The sequence below is a fragment of the Sciurus vulgaris genome (assembly GCF_902686455.1).
Source record: "Sciurus vulgaris genome assembly, chromosome: 4".
In the NCBI taxonomy this organism is placed as follows: Eukaryota; Metazoa; Chordata; class Mammalia; order Rodentia; family Sciuridae; genus Sciurus; species Sciurus vulgaris.
This window is the reverse complement of record NC_136464.1, coordinates 171,922,530-171,940,063: the sequence shown is the minus strand read 5'-3', so window position 1 is coordinate 171,940,063 and position 17,534 is coordinate 171,922,530. Positions and strand designations below refer to the sequence as shown.

At 41.5% G+C, this 17,534-nt stretch overlaps 1 protein-coding gene across 3 annotated transcripts in view; it reads left to right on the top strand.

Annotated features, from left to right (window-relative positions):
* ABCC4 (ATP binding cassette subfamily C member 4 (PEL blood group)) overlaps positions 1–17,261 on the top strand; it is a 243,002-nt gene extending 225,741 nt beyond the window's left edge. For 2 of the 3 annotated variants that reach the window (XM_079138025.1, XM_079138024.1), the window contains 2 exons: positions 6,885–7,019; positions 15,498–17,261. In XM_079138025.1, the coding sequence (XP_078994151.1) occupies positions 6,885–7,019; positions 15,498–15,605 (243 nt within the window). In that variant the 3' untranslated portion in view covers positions 15,606–17,261. Of the gene's footprint in view, positions 1–6,008; positions 6,083–6,884; positions 7,020–15,497 lie in introns of those variants that run through there. The other variant, XR_013763518.1, reaches the window with a different exon arrangement.
* The last annotated feature ends 273 nt before the right edge of the window (positions 17,262–17,534 follow it).

Here is a 17,534-nt window from a genome sequence, read left to right as displayed (position 1 = left end):
CCTTATCCTACTCTGCTCGCCCTCTTTCCATTATAGGTTTAGCCACAATGATTGTCTGTCAGTTCCTTAGATGAGTATTTTCTCTCACTCTTACAGTTGTGCCCTCTCTTCCCCTCCAGGTGTTGGTGATTTTGACTAAGGTGCTAGCAGTGGAGGTGGTGAAATGAAGGGATTGGGGTAAATAGCAAAATAGGGCTGTGATAGATTGAATATGGCTTAGGAGGGGAGAGAGAGGAGTCAGCGGTCATTTTTGTGTTGGGGCCTGGGCACCTGGATGAATGGGGAAGACCCTGGGAGAGGTCGCTTAGACAAAAGTTCTCTTTGAGCATGTGTGACCCACTGAGATAACCATGCATTTCATGAGCTGATTAATAACTTTGTTGTGTGACCTAATTAATTGCTTTGTTTGTGTCGGGCTCCCTCTTCTAGCTCCAGTGTTAGGATTCCCTGGCTACAAGATCGTCAGCAGTGTCATATGAGATCCCATAAGGTCCTACCAGGAAATGTCAATGTGGTCAATTAAACTGGTTGCTATTGCTGACTCCCTTCATAGGAAATGGCAGGATTTGACCTCAAGGAACCCAAGGGGAATTGACCTCTGTGCTCTATTCACCCCAGGGTGAAACCTTCTGTTAGATTCTAGAGCTTGTTTATCAGCTGGCTTTCAATTGAACAGAACACCAATATGTCAGTCAGCTTTCCATTACCATGACAAGGCATCTGAGATAATCAGTTTATAAAGAGAAAAGGTTTATTCTGGCTTACAGTTATGAAGGTTTCAGTCGGTGATCATTGGGGCCTGTGGCGAGGCAGCACATCATGATGGGAATGTGTGATAGAACAGGACTGCTTACCACATGACCAGCAAAAGAGCAAGGCAGCCAGCAGGGTCTCACAGCACCTTCATGGGTACATCCCCAGTGATCTAAAAGCCTCCCGTTAGGCCCCACCTCTTAAAGGTTCCACCACCTCCCAATAGCACCACTCTGGGTACCAAACCTTCAACACATGGATTTTGGGAGGATATTCAAGATTCATACTGTGGCAGCCAATAATCTTAAACCTTTGACTTTTGAAGCATTTTTTCTTGCTTGCTTTAGAAATACCTATTGCCTTTCCAGAAAACAAGCAGTCTTCTGTTCTGTTATTTCTGAATGCATCAAGGACATAAAGACAAGTCAATCAGCCGCAAAGCCTAATGGTCCAGAGGCCAGCGGCCAGACTTGGGGAGTAGCTAGGGAAGTGACGGATGCTAATGAAGGGCATAACCAACAGCATTGTCATCATAAAGTCGTGTAATTGCAAGTGCTTAAGGTGTAATAATTACATTTTGTTGCACTGGTGAATACTTCTCCACAAAGACGGATGGATATGGTTTTGTTTACTGTAAGTAAATCAAACAAAAGGCTTGTTGGGAAACAACTGTGACCTAATTAATAGCTTTGTTTATGTGTTGGCTCTCCAAAGGGATTTGCCCAGTTTTGGTTCATTAAGCGCCATTAATGTGTTAGGCTTAGAATTCTATTTTATAAAGATGTTCTCTCCATTTTAACTTTATTAAACATGGCGTAGTCGTTATGGCAGCTAATTTAATCTTCCTCATTTGCTCACTTGCCGCAAAACAGTGGAGCAAGACAGGCAAATTAGCAAGCTGCTTTCTCCTAAATACTCCACACTGTCTCTGCGCCAAGGCGGCTCCCCTGGAGTGCTCAGGATTCGCTGGTTACTGGTAATCCGTTTTCTTCCCAGCCAGTGGCAGGCTTTCCCTCCAGGCCCTGCACATCCCAGTCCTTACCACTCTGGGTTCTCCTGATAGATGAGCAGAGGTGAAGAGAATCTTCAGGTGTTGATGTTGCCTGTGTCAAATGTCACCGTCAGCCGTGAGGGAATTACTTATGGAGAATCCAAACCATGGCTCGGAAACTGGGATCGCAGCTTACAGGGCCATGTCAGGGCTGGATCATCTTTTTGAACTTAAATCTTTCTTGTCTTCTTGGAGAAAACAAAACTAGTAACTTCAGTAACATACCCAGGTGGAAAAGCACAACTTGCAGCTGGCTTGAATTTTATTGAAATTCTGTTTTTCACCTTCATGGGACTTTGGTTTGATAGGTTTACATGACCACAGTGAGAACATTTCAGAATTTTTTAAAAATACTCCTTCAAACATCTGCCGAATGATTTGATTCAAGTGTTTAGTGTGTGTGGGGGGGGATAACTACCTCAAAAGTAGAAGCACAAACTCTAGGAGAAGAAATATGAGAGAGGGGATTCAAGGGACAGTAGGAGCTTTGGGGGATGGCAGGTAGGTCACCATGGCTTAGCCTCCACCTTCCCCAGGTTAGGCAAGTGCCAATGCCACAGTGTCTAGTCACAGAAAAATCACAGGTACCCATTTTGCCAATGAAGCCAATTTCTAAGTCTGTGACTGTCCCTATGCCCCTTTGTCTCCTGGCAGCCCAAAGCTGAGCTCCACAGGGCTGATCCTCCCCTCTCTGTTTGTCCCTGAGAGGGATCCCTTTTATTGCCTCTTGCCATATCAAAAGCTTCCCTGTGGTCAGCCTTTGCCTGCGCCCCTCACCTCTCCCTGAGCACACCCCACTGCCGTGACGGCATCCTGCCCATTAAAGTGGATTAAATTATTTTGCAATGGGTCCATCTAGCTTTTCTATCTAGCACAGCTACCTGGACTATCTGCAGATCTGTAGGCCTGATAACTACATCTTCATTGAGCTTATGTAACTGACTGACGCATCTGATAGAATGTTTTTCTTTTACCTACTCGAGAGCAGCAAGCAATTTGAGGTTGGCATTCCTGGAGAGATCCTGGGACTAGGGGTAGAGTAGCTGCCACACCAATGCTAATTCATAGTTTTGTTTAGTTTGCTTGGGTACAGAAAGGATGGGAATCCAGCACGAGATTTTAGGAACCTTTTCTTACAGATATAAAAGATGTTATGATAAAAAACTGAAAATTAAGTCTGCTTTTCTATGCCGAAAGAAAATTCACAGTTGTTTTATGGTTCCTTGTTCTGAAAGATCTAGACTCTTTGACCAAATCAGTAAATGTAAATGGTAAGTGGTTAAAAATTTATTCCTGGCCTCCAGGTTGACTCTTTCAGTAGTGACTATCCCTTCTTCTCTGTCTTCTAATATTTAACATTAATCGAGTCTCCACCCTCTACCCTCATCCCTGCTCTATCTCTTTCCTACTTCTCGTCTCTCCTACCCCAGGGCCGTCAACTTGTAGTGTGTGGTTCTCCATGTCCTTATCTCTGATCCTACAACCCCCATGCCCCTGCTGTATCTGATCCCAATGCCAGCCAGACTTCTTCCCTCCTGTTCTCACCCTGCAGTCTCCTAGACTCCATACCTTGGATAGTCATGTACCATGGACGGTCACCCAGCCGTATGTTTTGCTTCCTTTGTGTTTATCCTTCAGCTGGTGTGCACCGGGTGCCCAGTGCTAGTCAAGTGCAATGCCAGGCCCTCAGGATGCAGTAGTGACCAAGGGGAGCCACGTCTGCCAGCCTTCTGCCCTGAAGGAGGTGACTTTCACACCTCCAGACCTCTGTAGCCATGTTGTTTTGTGTCTGGCAGTGACCACTGTCCTTCCACGCCAGTGTCTGTGTGTCCATGTTGTGTTTATTACCAGCTCAGTGTGCTGCCTTCTCCTCCCTGAGGCTTTTCTGTAGAGCCCCTGACCCCAGGCACCTCTTCGCTGCTTCATCTCCTTCCTGCCTGTCTTGCTTTTTTCCTTGCCTGAGAGTTTCTTGAGTAATTTTGCTGCTGTCAGCATAGGCCCCCTAAAGGCAGGGCTGGGACTCTCCTGGCTCCTTGTTTTTCCACACCATGCAGTAGAAGGACAGGTGCACCGAGTGTGCAATAGATGGAAACCTGGTAAAATACAGGAATTAATGGAAGGTCACTGAAATTTTCCTCTAAAGTGTTTTGAATATGTGTTACTTGTTCTTCATCAAAAGTTTAGGAAAATTGATTTTCTTCTTCTGCGAGTGTGTCCCAGGTACATACTAAGTGATTTGCATCCTGAGTCAAATAAAATTGTTTGGAAAGTATACAGAGGACACATTTGTGTTTACAGACATATTTTCTTAAATTATGTAAAGTTAATATATTGTTCAAATGGAAGAGTATCTTCCAAAATTAAATGTTTAAAATTTATCTCTGCCATTATTTTACTTGATGTTAAGTATACTAATAGCGTCTTTCTCTGGGAACTCACACGAAGAGGAAAACGGGCTGAAACCTTGCCGTGGGCCCCACCTCTGCCACCTACTGATTGTGCAGCCTGGGCCAAGCTGTGCCGCTTCTCTGCATCTCAGTCTTCTCTTGCCGCTGCAAGGAGCTTAACGGACTGGGCCTTGCTTGCTTTTGAGTCTCCATTTCTAAAACAGCAGTTTGCTAATAGGTACTAACTTGATCTCGGATGGAAGGAAGGAAGGAAATTACCTACCTTATTTGTCTAATCTATTTCAAGAGTTAACAGTGTTGGCTTTAAGTACAGTGAATGTACACCCCATAGCCACTTTAATTTTCCTTTTCAAGTTCAAAAACTGCTCTTTTTGTTAGGAGGCGATTTCATTGATCTTATGACGACCATATTCTTTGCTATATTGTATGTATGTATGAGGGCCTGTCAGCATGCCAGCTCTCAAAACTAGTTTATTCATTTCCCTAGGGCTGTAATAATTCAGGCATACGAGGATACTGTGTTTTTTGCTTGGTGCTTGAGATTAAACCCAGGACTGAGCTACACGCCCATCCCTGTATTTTGTTTTAGTGCATATAAAACAGTATTAAAGAGTACTGGGTTTCGATAGCATAAGAGTGTGCTTAGCATGTGCCTGGCCCTGGATTCAATCCCTGATATGTGGTGAGTTCTCTCTCTCTCTCTCTCGTTCTCTCTTTCTCAGTTCTAGTAAATTGTCAACCATTATAACAAGTTATCACAGTTCTATTATACCCAAAATTTAAAATTGTCCCAACAAAATACGGTCATTAAACTGTTAATACTCACAATACATATAACATTTTTGACACTTCTATTGTTAATCCTCTTGTTGTTTGAGAGCATTGGGGGTTTTTGTTGTTTTTTGGGTTTTTTTTTTTTTTTTTTTTTTTTTTTTGCTGGGGGGCTATCTCATTTTAGATTATGGTCAATTCTGAGAACTGTTCTCTAAGAAGCATTCATACATTTGCAGCATCCAAGGGAGGGTAGAAAGGATACAATTATTTCAAACCTGAATAAATTTGGTAGGAAATTGGTCAGGAGCAGAATAGTACAGTACTTCCTTTCCATTAAAAATGATGTGCTGTCTTCATAGTCAGGAGCTCACCCTCCCCACCTCTGAAGTGGTGCTTTTTAAAAGTTTGCTTATTGCTTTTGCAGAATAGAAAGTTCATCATTTTGTCGAGTAATTAGATTCACTCATTTACTTTGGCATGGGAGAGATCTGTATTTTAAAATTGCATTTTCCCCCCTTTCTTCAACGTCAGGAAGAGTGAAGATGCACTGTAATGCTATGCTTAAGTAAAATTACACATTCGGGGCATCTAAATTGGCATGCCAAATTATAGGACATTTTAATTATTATGTGGATGTGACAGATTCAATTATTTTTGAACTCTTTGAGAAAGCTGCCCTTAGCAGTGATTCACGGTAGTAAACAAAAGATTAACAGGAAAATGCCCTTTGTGAGACTTAATAAATGTTTCCGATTAAATGCCAGCATTAACTGCAATATCTAGATGTGGAAAAACAACCTGTGTCCTGCTTAGAATTTCTGCCTATTCTCTTCAGATGAATTTACCCTAAACACGGCCTAAATGAAGAACTAAGTACCACTTAACATCAGAACGGTTTTGCTAGGTGCGTCATTTGGGCCAATTGTCTCAGACTCTTTCTTCTCTCTGAAACCATTAACCAAAGCCACTAATAAGAAGAAATGCACAGCTAAGAGCCCCCTCCTCTCCCTTTCAATTTCCAGTGGACATATTAATGAGCAATAAAACGGCTAAAAGGCAGGCAGCTGAAGAAAGAGAGAGACAGAAGCAAGGAAAGGTAATTGTGAAAACAGATCTCCAGGCCCTTGGCAATTCAGATTGGGCTGCCCCCGTGTGCTGCGTGGCCATGATCACTGGAATTTCGAGCTCAGTTTCTTAATTGCTTCTTTAGTCTTATCCAAAGAGAAAATTGGATTTCTAGAGATTTCTTCTGTGCAGAGCAATTATGCTAAAGCTGCTTAGGTAGTAGCTTTTTTGGCCAGTCTTTTGCTCTCAGAATAATAAACTACAGCAGAGGTGACTCCACAGTACACCTTAACCTCACCGACAGGTTTAGCCCCTCTTCCCAGCAGACAACGGTGTTGGCCCCCAAAGAAATTCCACAAGCGTTTACTTCCCTTCCAGCTGTTGCGCAGATTTTATCAAACCCGCTAGGCAGCTTATTTGCTGTCAGGTCACTGCTGTCCGGTTTCCTGACATTATTTTGTGTTTTAGATAAATTGAGTTTGATTTTCTTCAATCAAGAAGTTACCCGTTTTAAAAGCACTAACTAATAATAACAACCCCAAATGCCCTTGGCAGAATATAAAATGCCACAGGACTGCTGAGTGCCTATAATCATAGTCTAGAACTTTCATTTTCTCCCTTTCCTATAACATTATTATAATAAAAGGTCAGGTTAGGCCTTTGTTTGCTTCGTAAAACAGGGTAATCAAACCGTTTAAACACCCTCCAGGCCTACCACCCAAATAGATTCTCTGTGTTCTCCTTCTCCTGCCCCTTTCCGAAATATTGTCTGAGTTATAATATGTTGCTGCAAAACATTGTGTTTCAATGGGCTTCTTTCTGCTGATTACCAGGTTTTGGATTCAGGAAGACTGAAAGAATATGATGAGCCATATGTTTTGCTGCAAAATAAAGAGAGCCTATTTTACAAGATGGTGCAGCAGCTGGGCAAGGGAGAAGCCGCTGCCCTCACCGAAACAGCAAGACAGGTGAGCATGCCCCAAGGAGCTGTAATTAAAGTTTGTCTCACCAGTCCGTCCCTCACAGTTTGGCACCATGGGTCTGGTAACGAGCACTGTGTGCCCCCTTTCAATTATAAGCCTCCAGAGACAAAGCTTCAACACGTTCTGGGTTGAAGTCGGGTCTGGGAGACTTGACAGAAGCATTGGGGGCCAGGGGGTATACACACACGTGCCCGCAGATGTGCCTGATGGGGACAGCTGTAGACTGAACTTTTTCCCCACGTAGTCTGTGGATTCTGATTCTTACCAAACAGAAATCTCATTTTGCAGACCCACTGCATTTCATTCTTAATGTGTGCTGAGGACATTTGAGGTGCATGCAAATTCTATCAAGGTACATCCAAGAGATTTGAGAATTTGAGGGGAAATGTGGCATATTGTTTATTTGTTCTAGAAAGATCGACCAGAGAAACAAGTAGATGGCTTTTGTTCGTTTTATGATTTGTCAAGAAAACTCCTACTGGCACTTTCGCCTCAAGTTTCTCCCTAATTCTTTGTTAAAAGTGGGTCTAAAGACCCCTTTATGCTTCTACCTTCTAGAAGAAAAAATTGTCGGGACAAATCACAAATTCATCAGACCTTAAAGAGTCTGAATAGTGCTCAAAGGTTTATAGAGCATTAAAGTCATTTGGGTTACATGGCGTCGTGAAAACAACAGTCATGCAGTATCATCTTCTTCTACAGATGGGCTACTGCACTTTGGTTTAAGGACTTAGCCATGTCACACAGCCACTCATAATTCTCTCTAATAATTCCGGAAGGTGGTTTTGGGTTGGTGGAAGGAGGGAGGTGGAGGGACGTCCACTGTCCTTGCCAAAACATTATACCAGGCATGCCACTAGTTGTGGGCATTGTAAACCAAAGAACAGAGAAGAGCAGAGCTGTTCAGTGTGTATGTTGAGCCACTGATGAGGGTGGCACTTTGCCACTCGTGGCGTGGGACACACTGTGCTAGGATGGAGCCCCTCCTATCATTATGACTGTATAAGAGGCAAGGGTTCAGCAAGGGGAGGGAAATTGCCAGGGCCACAGAGCTGGCTGAATAATTGGCAAGGTTGGGGTTCAAGGCCTAGAGTCAGGGAGAAGGTATCTGTGCGCTGAGCTTTCATAAGGACTTACACAGCCGCCGCCCGAGGCGGGAAGCTGCATTTGGAGCAGTAGACTTTTCTAGGCAGGAATTTTCCAGAGGACTTCCATCTTCTAGAGCATCTGCTAGTCCAAGTTTCCCCTATAAGACCCAACCACTCATTTGGGATTCCCTGTGTAATCTAGTCGCAAAACAGCCAGGAAACTCAAACCTCTTGTGTTCTTTGCCACCTCAAGCATTTCACATCAGAGAGGTACTCACCCCCATCTATGTGTCAAAACCCCCCTTTTAAAAGTGTGTTACCATTATACCATCAAGGCATTGAGTAATGAGAGATCATGAAATTTGGGGGTAAGTCTAGATCATGAGATAATACAGTTCAACACCCTTATTTTAAAGATAAGGAAATAGCCCCCAACATAGAAAATGACCCGTGTTACCCTGGTTTGTAGCAGACACCAAGTTAGAAATGTTTTCCTTCTATCTGCATTTTAATTCAAGTATAGCATATATAGTCACAAAATTAGAAACCTCTTTTGATTCTCTTTTATCTGCTTCAACATTATTAATGGACTCTACATTCATGTAGTTCTGTATGATTTATTTTACACAGTTTACAGAGTTCTCTTGTACAGGATCCCACCTGCTTCCCGAGGCGGTTCCTTTTCTGTGGCACTTGGTTGGAGTCAAGGGCCCTCATGAGGCACTGATGGGTCAGTGGAGAGCACAGTGCGCCCTGCTGTGTGAGGCCCCGCCCTGTGCCAGCCTCTGCGTTCTGCATGGAGTCTGAAAACACACTTTCGCATTTCCCTGGGTGTGCAAGGTGGGGCCGGTCACCCTGGCTCACACAGGGGCAGAACATCCCTCTTGGATCTCAGGCCTGCCCATCACTGGCCCAGTTCACTTCTACATAAAGACAAAGGGAAATACAGATCTTGATTCCCACCCCTGCTGAATATCTTCTTGACGTTATTTCTCCTCTTAGGAGAACAAGCTGTCAGAGTGTAGCCTTTTAAATGTACAAGATCAAATATCAATGCATCATTCAGAACTGTAACACTGTGCGGATTAGTCTAAATCAACAAGCTTTTCACTCTCACACATTAGGATTCATTGGTTTGAAAAGAAAACTCAGCATCTGGGTAAAGGTGCTTCCAAGTCACGTATTCTTGAGCACGTAGTTGCGTTTCTGAAAGCGTTGGTGCGGGCCAGCTGACTCACTCTTGACTGGCCTTTCATGATCCATGAAAACCTAGAGAAACGTACTTCGTAGACACATAAAGCTGGAGGGTGTGTTAGTCTGCTGGGCTGCCCTAACAAAGTAGTACAGGCTGGCCGGCTTTAACCTTGGGGACTTATTTTCTCAAAGTCCTGGAGGCTGGGCATCCAGGGGCAAGCCATCAGCAGGACTGGTTTCTTCTGAGGCCTCTGTCCTTGGCTCGTAGATGGCTGTCTTCTCATAGGCTTTCCTCTGGGCGTGGTCTTTCCTCTTCTTAAAATCTCTTATAAGTTATGCTGGATCGTGGCCCACCCTAAATACCTCATTTAACTCACCTCCTCAAGGACCTATCTCCAAGTGCTGTCACATTCTGAGGTTCCAGGGTTTAGTGCTTCAGCATGATTCTGAGAGGAGGGGGTCACCACACCATGCAGCCTGTAACAAGGGGTGCGTGCCCATCATCCTCTTCCTGGGTGCAGCAGACCTACTCGAAGCTTTCAGAGTTCCTTTGTTCTCACGGTTTGATGGATGTGCCGTTTTTATCTACCTGTGAAATCACCAGGTAGAATCCGGAGTCCTAGGAGCCCCTGGTTAAAGAGGTCAAGAGACCTTCAGCAGGCAGTGGCCTTGGGTACAAGTCTGCAGTGCAGGGACTACAGCACTGTCCCGGCCACTTCACCTTGCTGCTGTCCGATGAGATGGTGTGTATTCACATGCTTCCGAGAACATGAGCGTTTCCAGATAGAAAGAAATGTGACGTATGGATGATGAAAATTTGATCACTTTTCAGAAGACTAGAAGCCAAACCCTTACCTCCTGGTAATAACAAAAGAAATGCTCAAAGCTCTTCTGAATAGCTTTAGAAATTCTGAACATTTAGAAATTATTTTAATAATTAGATTAATTGATAATAAATGCTAATGCTATAAAATTTTTTAAATTTATGGTTTTTCTACTACAAAACTTTAGTTGTTTAAGTAGTTTTAAATATATTCAACCCTGTGTAATTTGACTTCTCTGTCTTAAATGACACTGTCCTCATCTCTTAGCTGACTGGAGTTTGTCTTTTTCTTTTTCCCCAGTGCTGGGGATTGAACCCAGGCCCTTGTACATACTGGGCAAGTGCTGTGCTATACCACTGAGCTACATCCCCAGCCTTAGTCTAGTCTTTTTCAAACTTCAGGCTGTCTGTCATCTACTCGTGGGGTTACGGTATCTACTTAGTCCATCACAATTAGTGCATTTAAAGAATTGAATTAGAGAATAGTGGGATGGAAGGAAAATAACTATGTACCTTTCATAGTAATATTAAATATTTCATTGATCTCCTTGAACTCTGTAGGAATGTACATATAGATAGTGCATGTTACTGAACTCCATGGAAAGTGGAATATATTTATTATAGGTAGCAATAAAAATAAATAATAAACTACAAAACAGTATTCTAGAGGAGGGTTCATTGGAACTAGAATCTGTGACTTATTGCATGTCTGAAATCTAATTTAAATTTGATAGTTGTAAAATTTGGGTGGGGGCGGTCACACTTTCTTTCACTTAATATGTTGTAGTCTTTGCTCTGAAGTCTTCTAAAATGGTTTATTCATATGTAGGAGTCTGAAGCCACACAGACATAATTTGATCTTTTCTTTTGGTGCTCAAGGGATTCTTTACTTTGAAGGTCATTTGTTTTTCCTAGATATCACTGTGTTCCCCTTTAGACTTCTGTTTCTGGAAATTTACTTAAATTATGCCCCGCTTCTTTTAAAATTGATTATACTGTCCTTTTTACAAGTTTTGGTCCTGTTTATGTTATGTGTCCTTTGTCTAGTTCATAAAACTGTTTTCTCCTAAATCCTTTGTAATTATTAATTCCCAATTGTTTTGCTTGCATACGCAATCCCATTCCCATGTCTCATGCTGTTTTTTCCATTCCTGAGTGACCATCTTTGTCCTCCCTGCAGTTCTTCAGTCATTTCATTGATATTTTCATTTTTCTCTTCCACTTCACCATTGACCTCTGTCAACTCAGGTCTCATCACCTTTGTTGCTTTACCACGTTACCCTAGACACTTGTAACACTCTTATGCACAGGTTGGTTGTTCTGCAACTTTGCCTTTGAATGTATTCTGTTATGAATTTTTGCCATTTTCATCTGTTCAGTGCGTATTCTTCATTTATCATGTGTTTGTCTTGTTCCTTTTCTCACTTTTTATTTGTATGTTTTATAGAGCTTATACTATTCTTTTTGGTTTTTTCCTACTTCTTACCTTTGAATAATATGAGTTTTTTCTAGACCTAGAGCTGTGGGATAGTTGAAGATAGGGCATTGTTTCAAAGCAAATTCTCCCTGCTTAACACAGAAGCTCCTTATGACCAAGGGAGGGAGGAGGGAGGGAGAGAAAGAGAGAGAGAGATAGAGATAGAGATAGATAGAGATGGGCAGTTACAACACAGCTTGCATCTCGGAACCTCTCTCCTCCTGGAACCTCAGGAACATATATTCTTCAACAAAAATGTTTCTGTATGATTCCTGTTGGCGTGAGTTGATTGGAGAACCGCACTCTCCCTGATAGCTGAGATCTGCTCCCCTGTGTGTCCACTCTCTCCCTTTGCATAGCCTCATTGAATCCAGTGGCATATGGCAACCCTTCCTGATATTTTGCCAGTCAGGGTTTCAAATGACACCTGATTTCATCAAAGGCTGAGCTTATTTTTTTTCTCAATATCTTTGATGTTTAAGGTGATTTCTAAAAGACAGAAGAAATAACAGTTTACTATCCCATTTTTTTTTCAAATTCCTTCTGACTTTATTTATAAACATATGATAATGAAACCAGTAGGTGTTTCAGAAAACACCAAGGTAATCTGAAAGTCACATGCCTTTAAGACATGAGTGAACAGTTGTCAACCCCTTATGAAATATTTTTCTATTTTTTTAATTTAATTATTTATTTATTTTTAAATTTTTTACAGACTGCATTTTGAGTCATTGTACACAAATGGAGTACATCATTTCATTTCATGGTTGTGCACCATGTAGATTCATTCCATTCGTGTAATCATACATGTAGATAGAGTAATGATGTCTGTCTCATTCCACCATTTTTCATACCCTGCTCCTTCTCATTTCCTTCTACATAATCTAAAGTTCCTCCATTTTTCTCTCACTCCCCACCCCCCACCTCCATTATATATCATTCTCCACTTATCAGGGAGAACATTCAGCCCTTTTTTGGGGGGGGAGGGGATTGGCTTATTTCACTTAGCATGATATTCTCCAGTTTCATCCATTTATTTGCAAATGCCATAATATTGTTCTTCTTTATGGCTGAATAATATTCCATTGTGTGTATATACCACAGTTTCTTTGTCTGTTCATCCAGTGAAGGGCATCTAGGTTGGTTCCACAATCTAACTATTGTGAATTGAGCTGTACTATCCCATTTTCTTAAGAGCAGAAGTTCTAACCCTCTAGTTCTCTGACAGTACTATACACCAAAATCAAACCTGCTTTAAAGATGAGGAACCGGAGGCCTTGAGATACCATGAGTTACACAGATCAGTGAGAATGAACTGACAGTACTGAGCCAGAATTCAGTACGTTGGATGATGTAAAACAAAAGCCCCACTTATTGTCCACAAAGAGAGGCTTGTATTGCCCTTCTGCTTCTAGTAAGATCTGATTCCATTATGGTGGCTTTATTGACGAGTCTGAGTTTAAATACGAAGTTTCTCCTACGTGGAAGGGACTCTTTGAAACACACCCCAGAGAACCAGAGGAAGAGAAGCAAGATACCCAACATCCACTGGACATAAAGTACGCTGGCCTCAGACTTGAACTTTTACAGCGTTGTGTCCTCCAGTCTCACATTCTTCTGTGACACTGCTGTCCCTTTTTGACACGTGAAGCAGCTGAGACAGAGGAGGCTAACAATGTCTCCAAGTCCCAGCTGGCGAGTGTTGCTCCTCCAGCTTCAGCACCCTCTCAGCTGTACTCTGCTCCTCCCACCTTGCCACATTCAGTTAACAGTCCCAACCTTGACTCGGGGGTTCTGTGATGATAAAATCAAGATCCACAAACAGGACTCCTCAGTGTGATGTTTTCATCTCACACCAGGGAATGCTGCTACTTTCCATATACTAGGGGGCCACTTCTCTGAGCAACATCCACAAACACACCCAGCACTTAACTCGGTGTGTTTTCCACCTGCAGTTTGCAGCCATTAATTAGTTCCTATGAGGTAAGTCATTGTTATCTCATTTTACAGACGAGGCAGCCAGTATGGAGGGAGGGTAGAGTAGTTTTTCCAGAATCAGCAGTAAGTTCCAGGAGGGAGCGTGGAGACTGAACCTCTCCACCCTGGGCTTAGCCTGCAACCCGAGGACCCTGCCACAGAGGGCCAGTCACCTGACTCCCCTCACCACCGCATGTCCACCTATGCTGTTATCCAGAAGGTTTTCTAAAACATGGCCTCAGATGGTGGAAAGATGGGTCAGATGAAGGATTTTATACAAAAGGAAGTTGTTTTCAACCAAGCATTTCAGACCAGGAGCTAAGACCATTTCAATTAATAATTGCAAATCTCAACATTTTCTTCATAAAAAATGACATTGAGAATGGTCCTGGGGAAGAAATCAGTGTGTTTGAAGAGGCTCTGAAGCAGTAGAACTTCAGTTGTATTTCCATTGGGTCCATTGTTGGTTGTTTTTAGTTTCAACAAGAAATATCCCTTTTGTAATGTATAAATATATAACAACTGAAAATATAGCTGCCTCCAAAAGACTAGAGGGTGGGTGCAGAGAATATGAACCCCCCACATACAAGTGTCGTACTTTTGAAAACTTGCCCCAAATTTTACCCAGGGGGTCCAAGCATTAGTAGAGAATTTCTTATTTTTCTTCTTATGTGACATTTTAATATATTGAATTTATGTGTAGTGATTTTTTTTTAATAACAAGTACGCAAGCAATGAAAGAAAAAGAAAGTGGGCTTAACACATAGGTGGGTGTCTCAGCCGTCTCATTTTGTATTTGAAGTCCATTATATCCGATGATAACTTTGTTGACAGCACCCACAAATGTATTTGGAGCCAGGTTTCATAAAGCAGATCCAGAATCGAATGACTAAGAGACCCAGCTCATGACAGACGTCAGCCTCAGATAGATGGTACATTTTCTGTTTTAAAGACTCAAACAAAACTTTTCACATTCTTCTTTGGGAATAAAAAAAATTACATTCGAAGCCCTTTTTCACCCAAACACATTTGGAGATAAGAGCTCACAAGTCTTGACATTATTTCATTTTGTTACACGCATCTGTCAAGGAACCGAGATACGATACAGCTACTAAAAACGGGTGATTGTGGAACAGAGAAACTTGACAGCATTTCATTTCCTTTATGTTCTGATTATACATTTATCAGAAAACCTGTATCTCTTCTAGTTCGGCTAGAAATTGGTAGAATTCAGGAACTCAAAGGCTTGGCAAAGGACTGTCCTATTATTTGGTATCATCTTACATTTTAGAGAAGTTGCTTGGTTGGGTCATTGTTAAAGCTTTTTCCTCGCTTTTCATTATTGTGCCCCACTATCCACAGATCACATTTCTATGGGCCCTGTGACTGCTTTGCCGCACAAATTAAACGCTGGGATATTTCATACACAGAAGCCAGAGTTTCAATGCTTGTCAGTCAGAGTTTATAAAATATAGGGATTACAACCTGATATTAACATCCAAATCTATTGTGCTCATTTTATGTGCGAAAATGAGAAACCCTCACACAGACGCTAGATTTCCCAGCCTTTTGTCACTCTGTTTTTAATTTATCTGCAGGTTTTGAGTCAGTAAAATGATTTTGCTTATCAATTTAATGGAGTGATAAAACATATCTGTGAATCAGAATGATCTGAACTAAAGTGGATCTACAGGTGGTTTGGCATTCAGCCCAGCCCAGTGGAGGGCTTTATGGGGTCCATTCCTCTGCAGAATATGTACATCCCTGGTTTATAATTGTGCCTCAATAAATGGCATGATTTGCTTCACATGAAGAAGTGGCCACAGAAATGTCATGCCTTCGAGAGGAGGACTTTGAAACTTCTAAAGATGTTCCTTTTCTGCTGATTTTTATTTTTTTAACAGGTGTACTTCAAAAGGAATTATCCAGATATCGCTCACACTGGCCCTGTGGTTATGAACACTTCCAATGGACAGCCTTCAGTCTTAACCATTTTTGAGACAGCACTGTGATTCTACCTGGATGTCAAGTCAGTTCCAAAGGCATTTTCCCATAGTTTTTGCACTGTGTGAACTACATCAAACTTTTTTTTTTAACGCTAGCAACAAATATTTACATATACAAGATATTAGTTTACTTGGATTTTCCCCCAATGTAATGATTTCAAGTTCTAACAAAATGGTTTATTATTTTCATTCAAATGTTAATAGTTGTTCTTTAAAAATCCAAATCAGAGGTGCAGGCCACCAATAAAAGGTGTCTACCAGGTTTTGTGCCTTAACAGACCCCAGAGCCAAAGCCCATTTTGTTATCACAGGGAATTTTGTTGTTGTTGGTTTAAGGGTTTTTGTTTTGGGTTTTGTTTTTTTTTTCCCCTAAAGAACACAATAACCTCCAGAGATATCAGGGACTCTACTTACTTGAAGACTGTGTGAAGTTGCCATTTTGTCTCACTACTCTTAACTGAAATTCATTATTTTCCCCCAAAGGCCTCTGGTTAAAATAGTACAGATAAAACTGATGGAAAAAACAATGTACTTTAAGTAACACTGTAGTAGGGAAGAGTCTACGCTGTCCCCTCCCAAAGAAAAAGATATGTGACTGAAGTATAGGAGGACAATATTATATGTTCTAGAAGAGAAAATGCTTTCTTAAGATGAGATCCTTTATAGGTGCTTCCCTAATGAAGGACACACGTATGAATGTCCCTTAGCTTACAGATTTGCCTGACTCAGACATGGAACTTTCTTGTAGTTTCTGATTCAGCATGGCGATACTTTCCCAAAAGGCCAAACCTCCAAGGATAATTCCTAACATATGGAGTGTTATTCTTATTTGGGTTTCTGGTTTACAGAAGGTAAACCCTCTTGTTGACTAGAAGCTTTCTGGTTTAGCCTTCAAATCCTTTCAGAATTGCATACATACGCTCTCCTGGGTGAGAAAAACTGAAAATTGTTGCAATTGTTGGCTGTAATTATGTAGAATGTTCTCAGGATGCTTCCAGAAGATTTCCTGAGCCTGTGCAGATTAGTGTCCTTCTGATCACTAACAGCAGTTTCTTCCGGTCCTTCTGAATAGTCAATCAACAAACCACAATACTTGTAGGACCTGTTGTGCTTCATTTGAACTGTGAGTCTAGTTCTTCTTGATGTGGTGGCGATGTATGTTGAGCAGGTTAATAGGATATCACCACCCTCAGGTTACATACATCAATGTGTGTATATGTATATACATATATGTGTATATGTATATATACACATAGATAAATGCCTATATAGAGTAGGTTTTTAGATTCATTAACAGAGATAAATGAATGAAAGAAGCATAAGGAAAAAAAAAAAAGCACACACACACAGCAAACCACCAAAACACATTGAGCCATAGAGGCTGTCTGACTTTTTATTCAGAAATCTATGATTAATGTTTAGTCCAATAATCACGCACACTGGGTTGTTTATTAATAGTCATGGTTAGTATTTCAGGAGACTGAAATGACAATGATGTATTTTAAGTATGAGAAACGTTTTAAATGTATCTGTGTTCATTTGGTCTTTAGAGGTTACATACAGTCACATAAACATGTTTCTATTTCATTTCTGTTTTGATGTCATCCTAGGATTTTTAATGAAACAAAACTCAGCTGAAATAAATGATGGTTTTCCTCTCCATTCAGAGATCTGTATTTTTGTTCTTAGAGGGATTACTGACTCATGTCTTTGCTGATGAAAGCCAGAGTTTTCCTGAGATCAAAAGAATATCTTCCATTATCGACAGGTTCTCTTGACTGCTTAGAAGAAGCAAGATTTCTAAGCAGATATGTGGTTGCAGATCACCGAAACAGTAGCTGTTGATGGGGTCCAGTTGCTCCCCTTCCTACAAAAGATACTAGCTTGTGCCCAGCCTCAAGCAAATATCAAATGGTCCATGTTTTTGTTGGAGCT